The 16,660-nt window shown below is 29.2% G+C and overlaps 1 protein-coding gene across 4 annotated transcripts; it reads left to right on the forward strand.

Moving 5' to 3' along the window:
* The first annotated feature begins 471 nt into the window (after window positions 1-471).
* LOC145744830 (uncharacterized) lies at window positions 472-16,403 on the forward strand. Of its 4 annotated transcripts, none has more exons than XM_082562781.1 (20): window positions 472-716; window positions 1,122-1,230; window positions 1,931-2,007; window positions 2,485-2,633; window positions 2,942-3,062; window positions 3,674-3,789; window positions 4,881-4,983; window positions 6,165-6,242; window positions 6,672-7,120; window positions 7,358-8,367; window positions 8,937-9,104; window positions 9,468-9,590; window positions 9,942-10,019; window positions 10,821-10,916; window positions 11,090-11,131; window positions 11,211-11,265; window positions 11,726-11,798; window positions 12,323-12,392; window positions 15,319-15,393; window positions 15,492-16,403. In XM_082562781.1, exons 1-20 carry the CDS (start codon window positions 615-617, stop codon window positions 15,554-15,556), a joined length of 3,159 nt encoding a protein of 1,052 aa, XP_082418907.1. In that variant the 5' UTR covers window positions 472-614; the 3' UTR covers window positions 15,557-16,403. The 4 variants fall into 4 exon arrangements, with proteins under 4 accessions (XP_082418907.1, XP_082418910.1, XP_082418908.1 ...); XM_082562784.1 differs by having other exon boundaries at window positions 7,358-7,407; XM_082562782.1 differs by lacking the exon at window positions 15,319-15,393.
* The last annotated feature ends 257 nt before the right edge of the window (window positions 16,404-16,660 follow it).

The raw sequence follows: 16,660 nt of genomic DNA on the forward strand, positions 1-16,660 counted from the left end.
TTAAAATATGTTTTTTATACAAACTATATAGTATTAAGGTTTTAATTGCAAATATTTTATTTTTTAGTATGTATATACGTTTACAAATGTTAATTTATGCAAAAATTCTTGAATATAAAATAATGGAATTTGTTTCTCCTTGAGGATAAACGTAAATGTTGTCAGGTTAGGCGGATATGCCATTTTCGGTCATAACTTCTATCAAGGGATTGAACCACCGGAAAAAAGTTTAAACTTGTATTTTAGAATGTCAAGGGCAGGAGTGACGTCACGTGGCATTGTTTACAAACAAAAACCGAACAAATAGGAGGCGAAACATTCTAGTTTGTTCATGTTAAACAATTTTAAATTATTATTAAGACTTGAGTCGTTTTATTTAGAGTAATAACCAGCAAAAAAAACACGTTTTTAAATTTTTTTTATCTTATTGAAAACAAATTGTTTAATTTTGATTTATTTTTTTTAAAGCAGTTAGGTTGTTATGCAAACAATATTGAATTTAAACAGAAACATGTTTTAATTATTTATTTAATTGATTATTTTCATTCGGTTTAATTTGAATTATGTCCGCTTTCTGTTCTGGAAATAACAGCAACAACAACTAGGAATTGAAGATGGCGCAGTTTGAGAAAATAATCGACAATTTTATCGATAAAGTTGAAGATTTGTATCAACCAACGAATAACTTTGATGACGGCTTCTCAGCGGAGTTTTTTGTAAGTGTTTGAGTTTTTATGTTTAAAATTATTTTGTGTTATGTCTATGATAAAGTTTTAATTTAATAACCGGTAGCGTAGTGTAGTTAGTGGTCAAAAAACTTGGCTTTACTACATGGAATCTTGAGTTTGATCCCCATTCTTTATGCTGTAGTTCCATTAATTATGAGGGCTATAAGCGGTATGAACTTTTGTTGAGCCAATACCAATCAGCAGTTTAATTATTTAGCAATTGGAATTAATAATATTCCAAACTTTCAAAGTCAACTTGAAACTGGGGACTGGGTGGGGGTAACTAAACTTACCTTATGTTTAGGTTGTGAAGTTAGCTTTTCCACATTCAAAATAAAAAACAAAATATTTTGAAAATAATAATAACCTTTTTTTTAATATTATTTTTTGTAGAAAATTAAGCAACAATCCTCTTCATTAAAAAAAGACCCAGATTATGAATCTTCTGCTGGGGAGGATTTCACAAATAAAAAGAAGAATCGATACAAGGATATTTTGCCTTGTAAGTTTTATAGTATTCTAGTGAGGCTTGGTGGACATTGTATGTCTTATAGAATGTAATAAAACTGCCATTTGTGGTCTGTGTGTAAATTATAATGGGCAAATATCAGTTAAGAGTTGTGACCATAATATGACATATAAAATGTCGAATGTGGGAAGGGCTATTAACCAGTTAAATAAAAGAAATATAATTTATTACTGAAAATCTTTTAAACTATCATAATTTGGGTTTTAATATTTGTGTATACAAATCATTTTAAAATTAATTAATATTATTTAATAATAAAATGACAAAAATTGTTTTTTTTATACTAATTAATTACTATTATAGCAATTTTAATTTGTACAGGAAATTGCCATATAAAAATAACAAATTGTGTTCATTTTATAATTTTTTATATCTTTAATGAAGAAGCCGTGGTTGATACATTGTATTTTTCATTCAAATCCTGGTTAATAGAAAATGATGATTAATCTTATTATGAAACTATAAAAATTCTAAGTTTTCCATTGTGAATCATTTAATGACTTTCTAGTAGACATAAAACATGTTTTTAACTAAGTTTTAGTTTATTCTCCTCACTTTAAAAGTAATATAAATTAAACGATAAAGAAGCACAAGTAATTTTGATTTTCTATATTTTGTGATTTTTTATACTTCTAAAAATTTCACAAAACTTTAAAATATTTATATTTTTTAGTTGATTATAGTCGAGTTCGCCTTCCACCTTCTGACCCAAGCTTAAATGATGATTACATTAATGCAAGTTTTATAAAGGTATATCATTTCTTCTTAAAGAAATTACAAATAACTTTAAAAAATAAATAAAAAATGTACTTAATGAAAACTCTAACATAAGTTAATGTTAAATATATTTTTCTAAGACATATTGCAAGTCATTATGTATAAAAAATTAAAATTTGACAAATATATTAATAAATTATTAAAATGTCTTAAACAATTGCTACACCACCATGAGGTCGTGGGTTTAATCCCCAGCGCTCTCATGCTGTAGCGCCCTTGAGTAAGGCGCTATAATCAATATAAACTCTTGCTGAGCCAGCACTTATTCAGCAGCTTAATTAACGGGCAATTATAATCTATAATATCCCAAATTGCCACAAGCAACTCGAGACTGGGTCGGAGTAACTGATGTTACTCTATGTTTAGGTCGCGCATTCGACTTACCCACATCGAGGATAAAGATATATACATAAAAAAATTGCTTTCAAAGCTCTTTATTTATTCTTTTAGGGAGCAAATAAGCATAAGTCGTACATTGCCTCTCAGGGTCCTCTTCCCCACACTGTCAACGACTTCTGGAGAATGTTGTGGCATTATAACATCAAAGTCATCATAATGGTGTGCAGGGAAGTAGAATTGGGGAAGAGGAAATGTGAAAGGTAAGAAGATAAAAATATAAAAAACGATCTAAACATAGAACAACATTAGTTATACTGACCCAGTCTTGAGTTGCCTGTGGCAGTTCGGGATTTTATAGATTATAATTGCTCAATAAATAAGCTGCTGATTAGGTGCTGGCTCAGCAGAAGTTCATATTGTTTATATTGTCTAACTCAAGTGTTTCACAGCATGAGAGCAGTAGGGTTTAAACCTAGGACCTGATGTAGTAAACCCTTTTCTGACTACTAAATCAAGCTGGAGGGTTATTTTAAATTGAAGTGTTTTGTAACTTTTGCTTTCATTTTAGATACTGGGCCGGGGAGAATAATGAACCCAAACAATTCCTCGATATTAAAGTCACGTTGGATTCAGAAAAAGAAATCAGAAGCGGAATATTTCAGCGGAATTTCACTGCTACTAAAGGCTCAGTAAGTTGGTTTTAACTGTTTGGTAAACATAATAGTAAAAGTTAAATACTTAACTTGTTTGCTGATCATTCTAGTTGACTTCATAGTTATTTAGAGAAACTTTAAACTGAAAAAGTGTATTTGCTTGATTTAAAATTCTAAATAAGTTATTCAGAAATTGGATTTATTGAATAAATTTTAAATTAAAAGCTATTCTATACAATATTAAGTCAACTTGTTTTACTCATATGAATTGTTTAAAATATTGTCTATAAAACTCTGTTATAGGCATCTTTGTCCAAGTTTTTGTTTTAGATTGTGTGTATGAAGCAAATAGGAACATTATCAGGCTATTTTAACATCATAGATACTAATATATATACTTATTGATACCAATACCTATTTTAACCAATAGATATCAACTTATGTCTTTTATTCTAATTAAAAAATACCAATACTTTTATTCTAATTAAAAAATACCAATAGACAATATACCTTAGATACCAATATGTGCAAATATAGATGCAAATAAAACAATATAATTAAGTAGATAACAATAGCTTATAGGTACTAATATTTTAACTAGTTCTAACATATATTTTTATGGTTTCAAACGCTGTTGTTTTCCACAGGAGCAGAGAAGTTTCTTCCAACTCCAGTATGTAGCTTGGCCGGATCATGGAACTCCAAGAACAAGGGAAGAGATTTTATCGATGATTAACTCCGCTAGGAAGGTGCAGACCAGAGAGTAAGTTATCTATCTTGTTTGTTATTTCTCAATGTCGGGGGGGGGGGGGCTTTATAGAAAGTTGTCTTGTTTATTAATTCTTGATAAAGAGGGGGTTGGGGCTTTATAGAAAATTGTCTTGTTTATTAATTCTTGATAAGGAGGGTGGGCAACTTAACATTTAAACTGTGACTTTTATATCTTAAACCCAGTGTTTAAATGATTTTGTGCTTGGTTTTATTCAAATAATTATAAAATTAACGTTAAATTAAGTTTTAAATTGAACATAGTATATTGTACAACAAAAATTATTAATTAAAAGCTTATAAAATTGGCATTTATATAAGACAATATTTGTACATAGTAGGTTTTAGAAATAAAGGTCATTTGTACTTATATTTTGTTATTATAAAATATTCTATAAATAAAAAAATATTGACACTTTTAGCTTATTTGTAATTATTAATAAAAATCAAATTAGATTTTTATTTGAACAAAATCAAATTGTTAATTAGATAAGTTAACAAATTTAACAACAAAGTCACCACTTTGTAATATCGTTTCCTCCTATAGAGGAAGTAGTTGGATTTCAGTGCACGATTTATCACCAACTTTATTTTTAACTTTATTGTGTTTTCTTTTTAATTCCTTTTTTGTACTATAGTGAGACATAGTTTATATTTAGGCTTATCATAATATTTAATACTCTTTTTAGTTAATTTAAAGTTGGTTAACAATATACTTTAAAAAACACCAATAAAACGATGTTAAAAAAAGCAACACCTCACTATTTAAATCATTTTCAAGATACCATTTTAACCATTGTGTGAAAGACCATTTTAACCATTTTTAACAGACCATCTTACCTATGATGTTACAGACATTTTAAACCATTATGTTGCATACCATTTAAACCATTATTTTATAAACCATTATAACCGTTAAAGTTACAGAATTGTAAAACACCAATTAAATTTTGTTAAAATAAGTACCATCACTTTTTTAACCATTATGTTAAAGACAATTTAAACTAATATGTTACAAAAGTGTAAAACACTATTTAGATTTTTTTTATAATAAGAACCATCACCATTTTAACCATTATGTTACAGTCAGGACCAGAAGACACCATTATGTGTGCACTGTAGTGCTGGTTGTGGTCGAACTGGTGCTATTCTGGTAATTGATTATTTTCAGTGTCTTCTTAAACAAAAGGTAACAACTTTTAATTAATAAAGTAAACACTTTTTTAATTGCATCATTTAAAAAAATGAAATATATAATTTAAAAAATATTTGTAAATGATATTAGTTGACTTTTAGGAATAATTTAAATAACGAATTTTTTGAATTTGTTAATTTTTAAAATACTTAATATGTGTTGCTTATATGTTGCATACGCCTACTAGGAAAGATCATTATTAATCAAAATATATAAAACTAACATTGTTGTACAAGCAGGCACAGTTTAAAACAATATTTTCTTAAAACTTATTTGAAAGATGTTGTTTAACTTATAACTTAATGTGCTCAACTTTAAACTTAGTTCAAAGAGTTTTATTTATACAACCACACGGTTCAAGGCCTGGGGGGGTAATAAATTTGAGGCAGATTAATTAACCACATTTTATACCGGTTTCAAACCTGGGTTTAGTAATAATTAAAATCTTTATTTTTAACTTTCACTTTTAACAAAAAAATTTTTATTGATATTACAAAAAATTTTAAATTTTTTTAGGTTTGGTTGTTGAAAAATAAATATTAATTTTTTAATGAAAAAATTCTATTAATTAATGTTGTTTATTTATGTTTTTACTTCATTATGTTGGGAGGAAAGTGAAATTAGTTGTTTTCGTACTGAACATATGTTATTATGTTGGCTAAGTCATTCAGTTGTTGACTTTAAACTGGGTTCAACAGATTCGAGATTTTTTGTAAATCTTTAACTCCTGGGGTTAACCAAAGAATAAAATAATAAATTCTCTATTTTTTTAATTTATATGATCGGGGTTTTGTCCTTAATTTCATAAATACTGAATGAATTAAATATTTATCTTTTCAACAAATATACCATCACAAAATTTTAATGATATTATTTATTATTAATATTTTTTAAAAGTTTTTTTTTTTTAAATTACATATTTATTACATAAATTTTGTTAATTTCTTTTTGCTTCTTATTTGTGCAAATATTCAACACAAAATTGAATTTAAATTTGTTTTATTTTTATTTCGAACAAACAAACCTTTAAATAATCATCAATAATCATTACATACATATGTTCTTTTAAATAACCATCAATAATCATTACATACCTATGTTCTTTTTAATTTAGGTTAATATCATGAGTTAAGAATATATTTTGATTTATTTTTATTGGTAACCAACCTTTACAGAAATTGCCCCAAAACTTGACAGTTTATGATGTTGTTGTTGAGATGAGGAAACAGAGACCTGCGATCGTCCAAACTAAGGTAAGAACTAAGAATATTATTTAAATCTTTGTGTACTGCCAACTATGTTTAACTTATAAAGTGTCTTACCCTTTTTTATTTAAAAACTAGTCAATAACCCGCCTTACAGCTCACCCCAACTTAATATTAAACTTGATTTAAAATAGACCGTGTAACATAACGTTTATTTATTGGAACCCCATGCTTTAGCACATACCATAAAAATAGTTAATAGTCCGCCCTATGGTTAGAATTTTAATTGTTGTAATATGGTCACAACTCTCAACTAATATTTGGTTGCAATAATTTACCTGTGCACCAAAACTGGTTGTTTTATTATTTTGTTTACATACATCTATAAATATATTGTCCACAAAGGCCCATTATATATAGGATTAGTGTCGTACATTTATATCAGTTGTTTTTAACTTCTTTTTTTATGATTTTAAGGAACAATATGAGTTCGTTCATCTTGCTGTTTCCGAGATGTTCACAAATTACTTAAAAGAAAGCAGTGGGAAAGCCCCCACGTCGAAACTATCAGCCGCCCTCACCTCCCAGAACTACGAGAACATTGTCATCCAACCCTCGCCCCCATGCAAACCCAAACTTACCAAACAATACGAGAACGTGACAGAGTTTAAGAGGGAAACTCCCGTTAGGGGATCTCCCCCTAGGGGTTCTCCCCCTTCTAAGCCTCACAGACCAGTCTCGAGTTTCGAACCGTTGGATAAGAAACTCCACACCCAGAAAGATGTAAGAAAGACGAGTATGGGAGTCATCAACCTGGAGGATAAGAGGAAGTTCGATAAACCGGTTCATGTTGTTGGGAATAACTTAAGGAAGAAAAAAAGTTTTGAGCAAGCTTCGCCCTCAACTAAACCTAAACCTAGCCCAAGGTAGCTTTAGTAATTTCATTTGTATTTACTAATCTGTCTTAATTAATCTATTAATAATATTTGCTCTTAGTTAAGATTTATGTAAAGTTTGTTTTTTAATTGAATAGGGTTTACTTTTAATTGATATTTGTTTTTTGTTAAAATTTGTGTAAAGTTTGTTTTAATTATAAAATTTAAATGTTTATGTGAACATCAGTTACCCCACTTTTTACTCCCTTTTTTTACTCCTCTTTCCAGGCCCCAACTGACAGGTTACGGAGTTGCAACCCCGACTACAACCCAACAAGGTAAGCTCGTGCTCACTACAGTTAGACACTTTAATTTACCCCAGAATAAGTTGCATGATAAACCCAAGACCCCAGAGATTAAACCCAAACCCAAACTTCCAACGAAGCCGAAACCCCAAGTTGTGAAAGTCAGTGAATCAGTTCAAGAAAGAAAGGCAAGATTGTGGTCACAATCCAACCCGCCAGACAATTTATCAAAGAGCAAAACTCAAATATCGAGCTCCGCCGTCGATTTGCGAACAATCCATAAAACTGAGTTAAAGTCGAGACTCGATTTCACGAACAGGGCTTATGAGAAAAATGTGGCAGTCGAAAACAAGGGTGATAACTCACATCGGGTATCGACATCCACGTTTTTGGAGCAAGACCTCAAAAATAAAACTAAAAATAACAATAATAATAACTTTAAACCAGAGTTAAAAATTATTGAGAAAAAAACAGCTTTGAAACCTCCTTCCAAGCCCCCGACATTACCAAAAAAAAGTTTTCGTTCAAAAAATCCTCCGCCGCATATTTCTAATAGAAAAGAGGATAAAGTGGTAAACCCTAAAGAGGATAAACAAAGTTATGCAAATGTTGTTGCCAAGAAACCCAATCCTCTTGATTATACTCACATTAATATTAACAATCAGTTTGAAGTGGAAGGAGAATACGATTTACTGAAATCGTCGATGAAACGTGGTGTAAAAACTTTTGGAAACCCTGACAAAAAATACTCTGGAAACACTAAACCCGTAACAAAGTCATTATCCGACAATTCTGAGCCTGTAAAATTTACCGGCAACACTGGAAAAGTGGCCCGACCTGTGAGCACCTTTATGACCTTCATGGCAACCCCTTATTCAAGGTCAAATCTGAGTTCGACGTCCTCCAACGTTTTCGATTCACCATCTCCTGGGGAATCCCCCAATAAAAAATTCCCTGAATTTGATTTGCATGGTTGTGTTGATGTAAAGAAAGGTTGGTTTGTTTTATTTTAAGTTTTTTTTTAATTTATTAATATTTAGATTTAAAATTTATATTAGCTATTGCATGGTGTGAAGTTTGTATTTTTTTTGACATTTTTTTGGATTTTTTTTTAAATATATATATACAGAAATTTTAAAAACTTTTTTTTAAATTTTTTCTATTTAAATTCTTGTAAGATATTAAATCTTAAAAACTTTCAACTTGTGTAATTACAACCCTAAGGAGTAATTACAACCCTAAGGCTTCACTATGTGAGGTCGTGGGTTCAATTCTCACTGCTTTCATGCTGTATCGCACTTGAGTAAAGCCTTATAAACAGTGTGAACTCCTACTGAGCCAGCACTTAATCAGCAGCATAATTACCGGACAACTATAATCTATAATATCCCAAACTGCCACAGGCAACTCGAGACTGGGTTGGGATAATAAATGTTCTATGTTTAGGTTGTGAAGTCAACCTTCCCACATTGAGGATAAATAAATAAAAAAGAAATTAAAAGAAGGGTTTGAAATTAATTTTGTATTTTTACAAATAACAAAATCTACTTGTTCTACCCCAGATACCCCAACCCATGGCCCCACAACCCATTCCAATATTCATGCAACAAAAGGGGGAGCTCCCCATGGCCCCACAAGTCATGGGTTCAAACCCAAAGTGCCCCCAACCAAACCCTCGCGACAATCTTTTAAAACAACAAACCAGAAAGTTGAACGGAAAACACCTGGAGGTACTTTCCCTAAATTAATAATTTATTATTTTTAATTTTTTAGCTAATTTTTTTATTAACTAATATTAACCTCAACATTTAACAAATATTTAAAGCTCAGTTATTTTCTGATGCTACTAGTTTCATTTTTTTATTTATCGCAAAAAATTTTTTTTATTAACTTTTTTTTGCTCTGACTAACAACTTTTTCACAAACATGCTTAAAACATAGTTTTCTCTAATTTGTATAATAAGTAATTTCATTATAAGTAGATCAAAATATAATTTGCTTTTCAGCTTCAAAAAAGTAGAAACTTTTATTCATTAAAAATATTTTAGTATTTTTATTTTAATTTCTAACAAACTGCATGTCACTAATAATAGTAACAGGGAATTCCCCCAAAGAGAAATATCACGTCAAGGAAGACCTATATTCTCAGACTAATAAATCGAAAAATTATTACTCTATGGTGCCATTGAGTGACGATCAGTATTCCTTCCCAAACGGTTTGTTGATGTGTTTTGCTGTTATAGTAAAATTTGTCGTTTTGTAAACCTCGTTTTTTGTGTCGATTCTTAATTTTTGTGTTTTTGTTAATATTTTTTAATTTGTGACTCACAAAAATTTCATTAGTTTGTAGAAGTATTAGTTTATTAACAAAGCATGGTTTATTTAAAGTTTCCACTAACTTCAATATAAATAAAATGGTATTAAAATTTTGTTAATTTTAAAATTATTTTTAATTAAAAATCTCAATAAATAATTTTCACAATATTGTAATAGTGTTACTGAAATCGAAATGACCAATTTAAATTTTGAACCATATTTTGAACCAATATTTACCATTTATTCACCAGAGAACCAACCGAAAATAGAAAGTCAATATGAAGAAGTCCAAATTAACTCCGTCGATCAAGTGAACAGCATAAGCTCAAGTAAGATTTTGAATTAATAAAATTTAGGGTTTTAACTTGTGACTTAGTTGTAAAAAACATTTTTTTCCTTTATATATCTTTATCCTTAATGTGAGAAGGTCGACTTCTCGACCTAAACATAGAGTAACATCAGTTACTCCGACCCAGTCTCGAGTTGACTTTGTTAGTTTGGGATATTATAGATAATTGCCCGATAATTATACTGCTGATTAAGTGCTGGCTTAGCAGGAGCTCATACCAATTTTGGCACCTTTCTCAAAGAAGCTTTAGCATAAAGAGCAGTGGGGATCAAACCCAGGACCTCATGTAGTGTAGCAAGTGTTTTTACCACTACACCACACTGCTTGTCAAATTAATAAAAACCCATTGTGTGGCATTTTTACTCATTCTGCCTCCTAATTTAATATCATTATATATAATGGAGTTTGATAAAGGATATATAATTGTGTATATATATCTTTTTTTAATTTATAAGCTTTTAAAATTAATAAAACTACTGCTTGTGGTGCATGGATAAATTATCAAGGGTAAATATTAGTTCTGACCATATTATGGTAATTAAAATGTTGACCAGGAGGCATGGTATCAAAGGTTTATTGTTTAAATATTGCCATGTTTTGGGGATTTTTAAATTTCAGATTAATGTTTAAATTTAAGAGAGTTTTTATTTATTTATTATAATTTGGGAAATTTTTAAATTCATGTTAATGTTTAAAAAGTGTTTTAGTTGCTTGAGTAAATTTGTTTTAGTAAGGTTTTATTTATCAACTGTTTAAATTTTAACTTATTTTATGATTTAAGATTCGTTTAGTTCTATGAGTAGTAGTGGCAGTGGCACAAGTAACAAACAGCGGTCACAACCCCAATTTACCCCCTCACCCACCCAGGAACATCCACGTAAGTTTAAAAAAAAATAATTACAAAAATATTTTTAAACAAAAAATTATGTCAAAACTAAATTTTAATAAATATACAATTTTTTAAGCAATTACAAATTAATTCAATTAAATTTTAATTTATAATTTTTTTAAGGCAATTAACTAATTGATTTAATTAAATTTGATTTTCAGCAAGCTTACCTAATCGAACACCTGAATCTTATCAAATATTAGGTAACTTTTAATTGGTTTAATATATAAGTATTGTTATTATTACCAACTTATGTTACTGACTAATGTTTATGGATTTTAGAAGTGTCCACTAATAAAGGTTCAAATTATGAAGAACTGGCTCCAAGTCACGAAGAGTAAGTTTTAAAATTTTAAATATATATTTATTTATCCTCGATGTGAGGAGGTCAACTTAACGAACTAAACATTGGAAACATTTGTTAAATATTGTAGAATATAATTACTCGATAATTAAGCTGTTGCTCAAGGGCGCCACATCATCAGAGCAGTGGGGATCAAACCCAGGACCTCTGGTTGTGAAGTCAAGTGTTCTGACTATTACACCATGGTTCTTTTACACGTTTTTAAAAAAAAATTTTGCGCATTAATTAAAGTAATAAAAAGAAATACAAAAAATATTACATTAATGCTACGTAAAAAATGACAAAATCAATTTAATGATTTAAACATGCTATTAATGTTTACATAAAGATTATAAGTATGTTATGGCATGGTCACCAAACTTAGTTTGACTAATGTTAATTAAAAGTAAACACTTTTATTATGTTGTTAAGTAAACACTTTTATTTATTTTAGAACTGGAAGAAGGTCAAGTGGGGCAAGTTCACTGGCAACTAAAATGAAGGAAATGAAGGAATCAGTGGCAAAGGTGAAGCTTTAAAGTTTTGAATAGTTAAAAAAAGTTTTTAAGACCAATTGATTGACTTAGCTAGTTAGCGTCAAAGGTAATGTTCAGCTTGGTGTAGTGGTTAAAAACACTTGGTACACCGCACATGGGGTTGTGGGTTCAATCCCCACTGCACTTATGCTGTAGTAGCACTCTTAAGTAAGGCGCTATAAACGATATAAACTCCTGCTGAGCCAGCACTTAATCAGCAGCATAATTACCGGGCAATTATAATCTATAATATCCCAAACTGCTAAAGGCAATTCGAGACTGGGTCGGAGTAACTAATGTTCCTCTATGTTTAAGTCGCGCATTCGACTTTCCCACATCAAGGATAAAGATATATACAAAAAAATATACTTAGTATAGTCCTGTCAGAATGGTGTAGTGGTTGGAACAAAAAAACACATAAAAAACTATGTTAAATTTTATGACCCACTTTGACATAATTTAAGAAACAACATATAAGTGTTTCCAAATAATAATAAATTTTATGTTTTACACAGACAACTACTGCAATCTCTGGCAAAATGGGAGCACTGCAACACAATCTCAAAATCAACAAATCTGTAGAAGGTAGAAATTATTTAAAAATTAAAAGTTTTTTGTTTTAATCTAAAAACAACTTAAAACTGTGCAAGTGCAACACAATTATGTTATACTAAAAAACACCAAAAACAATGCACTTATTTTCTTATTTATTTCACCCTTAAAAATATATCAAAATTTATTTATTTTTTTTTTTTTTTTAATTTTTTTTTTTAAATTTATCGGTAACGCTGATTTCTTTCGTGCCACTGAGTTTTCACGGAAACACTGTGAGGCTCGGGGATCCGACTTTGAAAATGAACCCTCGTTGTGTTTCGTTCGTTCCCGAATATTTTCTTGTATGTAGGGTTGTCATATTTACATTCAGGTTCATTCCTGTATTAAGTTAAACATTTTAAGTATTTTTATCAAGTTTTAAAAGTTGTAACCTTTTAAGGTTGTGGTAGTGGTTTACATATGTTGGAAAACATGTCAAATGGAAGGGTTTTTGTTGATTGGTCAATGACCACAACTCTCAACTAATATTTGCCTGTAATAATTTACTCGCACACCACAAATGGCAGTTTTATTTATTTTGTAAACTTTTAAATAGGACATGTACATACATGTATATCATCCAAGCTTTATTATATAGAGATAATGTTGAATTTTTAACTGATAGCTTTATATTAAACATGGTAAAAACTGTATGTTTGAGGCAAGTGTTTTGCCTTAAATTTGTTTGATTCTTACATCAATATATAATGGGTTAAATTTGTTAAATTATTTTCTAATTAAAAATCTATAAACTTTGTAACAACTTACTCATTTAAGGTAAAAGTCATTTCTCTGTTTCTTCGTATTTTCCCAAATATTAGATCTTTCTTGGTCATCCACTTTAGGGCGCTGTTGAGACCACTACAAATACATTTTCAATATTTAATTTAAATCTATGAGTTTTTTACTAATTTCATATGTCACATATAAACGGTACGAACATCTGCTGAGCCAGCACTTAATTAGCAGTATAATTATCAGGCAATTATAATCTATAATATCCCAAACTGGCAAAGTCAACTTGAAACTGGGTCGGAGTAACTGATGTTACTCTATGTTTAAGTCGTAACGTCGACCTTCCCACATTGAGGATAAAGATATATATAGAAGGAGAATATTAGTACTGTTATAATTCTTATAAAAACCCTTTTTTTAATCTCCATAACTATCTTGTCTTAAACAGTATCTTAAAACCTAAACATTTAAAACTGTGTTAAACTTACACAAGATTTAGATTCTCAAAACCCCATTTCTTTCTCAACAAGTTTAGGATTGACATTGGATAAGCTTTCCTGTCACGTTGTAACCTACGTATAACTTGTAATATTGCCCAACCTAGACTGCTTTTATCTGTAAATGATTAAATTTAAACTTTATATTAGCTTGTGTTTATAAAAAGGTATTAACTCAGACTTATGGCATTTTTTGGTTGATATTTGCAACAAAATTAAAAAACTGAAAAGGTTAAAAAACTATATAAAATTAATTGGTTTTTTATTATAATTTTTTTTTGTACATTTTTTGTAATTTTGGTACTTTTAAACTGTTATTAAAATTTCCATTTGTTTGGTATCATTTTTTTTAAACTTTTTATTTGCTCGATCCCTACCTGGTATTTCAGTTAAGTAATGTCCACTTCTATGTTTCTTCTGGTACAAATATTTCGACTTTTTCCTCGTTGATCTTAGTCTACTTCTCCACTTTTCCTTCAAACATTTCTTGCAGTAACTTTTATCTTGATGTGATGGCTTTATCCTCATTTTATCATGGGGTGAAGCATGCTGCTTTGAGACTACAGGCACCTGACTTGTGCTTGGAGCGTTGCTTTTCTGCTTCCCACTAACAAGTGGATATTGATGTGGATTTTCACTGATCTCCGTGTTATAAATCATCTGATATTTCTCTTTTAAATGCTTCCGGAGCAGGAGTTCTCTCTGCGATTTCTTCGCTGTGTTCTCAGGGCGTGCCACTGTGATTGTTGACGGCGTCACGCCTTGCGACCACTGAGAATGTGCTGGTTGACTTAACAACCAATCACGGCATCGTTTTTCAGCCGGGATTTTGTTTTCGATCCCGAATCTCGGAGGCAAACACCGCGACGATGAAGAATCGTTACCGGCGATATCTCGTTGCTTTTTTTCTTGTTTAAGCGTTTCTTTTTTCTGTTTTTTAAGTCGTTTTGTTGCAGCTTTCTGATACTTGCTCACGTACTTAGGAAATTGTTTCAAGTTTTTTGAATCTTTGTTAAGCATCGAGTAAACTTTTTGAGCGGTTTTTGGGGAAAGTGTGATCCCTCGGTTGTTTCCAATCTATAAATTAATTAAAACATAAATAGGTCACAACTCTACTGCGGTACAATATGTTACAACCCCAAATTTTTTTTATACAATATTTTTTTGGTTAATTTATTTTGATTTTTTGGGTAAAATTTAAGAAAAAATTGGAAAAAAATTTTTAACTTTGATTTTGTTACCTTCATATTTTTTGCCATTTTTTGGTCTTTTTGTTGATTTTAAAATCTAAATTGTTAGAAAATTTTAAATTTTTGTTTTTTAAGTTTACCTTTTTAAAACTATTTTAAAAAGATGCAACTATTAAAATATTCGATCAAAATACCTTTTAATATAATTCTTCTTGCTCTAAAACATTTATTTTAATTCTCCTATTTTTCATTTTTATACATTCTGCCCCAACTCCTATAAAACCCTTTTTTCCAAACAAAAAAACTTAAAAAATCTCCCAAAAAAATAAAATTTTTGGAAATTAACATTGATTTTACCACCCTACTATGACATCATAATAAACAATTAGTTTTTCCCCCAAATCAATATATTTTTTAAATTTTAAAATTTTAAGTTTTTTTTAATCAAATTTATTCTATTTTTTTGATTTGTTTTCAATAAAACTTTTGTTTTAGATGATCCACTTTTAAATAGACCCCGAAAAACTTATTACCAGCAGGAACCAACTATGATTGGTGGCCAGGATATAAGTAAGATGGTTTGAAAAATAATCCGTTGTCAAAATTACTTTCTTTACTGTTATTCTTAATTAAAGTAAAATATAAATAATTTTTTTGTGTTTTTTTAGGTTTTAATAAAAGACTGCATCGTAAGCCAAAAGGGCCGCAGCAAAAGCCAAATAAATGGCCATAAGGGTTGTTATGACACATTTGTGTTACTTATGATTTAATTAAAGGCACGCTTTTTCTACCAATAACAAAATAATGGCATTGTGCCATTTTACCAAAATTATTGTCACATTTATGCCACTGGTTCTAAGATTATGTCACATCTTCTTATAAAGTATAACCACTGTTTGCAAATGAGGATCTAACTCATGCCACTGTAGGTTTCTAAATTTGAAGTTATCGTTCTATGGAGTAAAATAAAATAACACATTTAGTTTAAGTTTTGTAAAAAGTATAAAAAATTGGTTTAAAATTGCAAACAATCCCTAGAATTGTGGCAAATTGTGTAGCACAACCAATGTACCAAATATAGGCAAATTGCTTAAATAGAAAACACTGTTTAACTTAAAAGTGTTGTTTGTTATTTTGTGCTTTATTTAAACATGATATTTAACCAGTTTTTGTCTTCCCTTGTAAAATATGTAATTTATAAAACAAAAATTACATGTTTGTGATTATAATATTGTTTTAAAATTAAGCTAGACTTTGTTTTCGTTTAGAGATTAACTAAATTATTGTGGATTTTTGAAATTGTGTTTTTGTAAATCTTAATTATTTTTGTATATACTGCTTGCACTAATGAAATGCACTAACATTGTCCTTATTTAAGTGTTATTGTATAGAATGTAGTTAATTCTGTTTGTATTATTATTAACATTTAAAAAAATCTGTTTTTTTGTTACTATTAGGTATTTATTATGTTGTAAAAACACTTAATTTTCATTGATTTGTGCAATTTTGTATAAGTTTTAAAAATATGTCACCAAATTAAGAAAAAGTGTAAATTTTAAACTTAATATTTGACCTCAAAAATTGACCCTTAAAAATGACAGAGTGTGTAATAATATAATAATGCAATAAAGTTATAAATATTCTTGTTTCTTATAAAAGTTTCTTTTTAATTTGTATGGTTCTGTCTTGTTTAATTCAATAAAATATTACCCACAAAGATTAAACAAGAATTATATTTTAAATAATAATTTTTACTAAACAACCAAAGGTTTTTCAAATTTATAAGTAATATTGTTAAAACTTTAGTTTTTAGTTTTATTTAATAGCAATTTAATAG

Source organism: Corella eumyota, chromosome 3 (assembly GCF_963082875.1).
Source record: "Corella eumyota chromosome 3, kaCorEumy4.1, whole genome shotgun sequence".
Classification (NCBI taxonomy): domain Eukaryota; kingdom Metazoa; phylum Chordata; class Ascidiacea; order Phlebobranchia; family Corellidae; genus Corella; species Corella eumyota.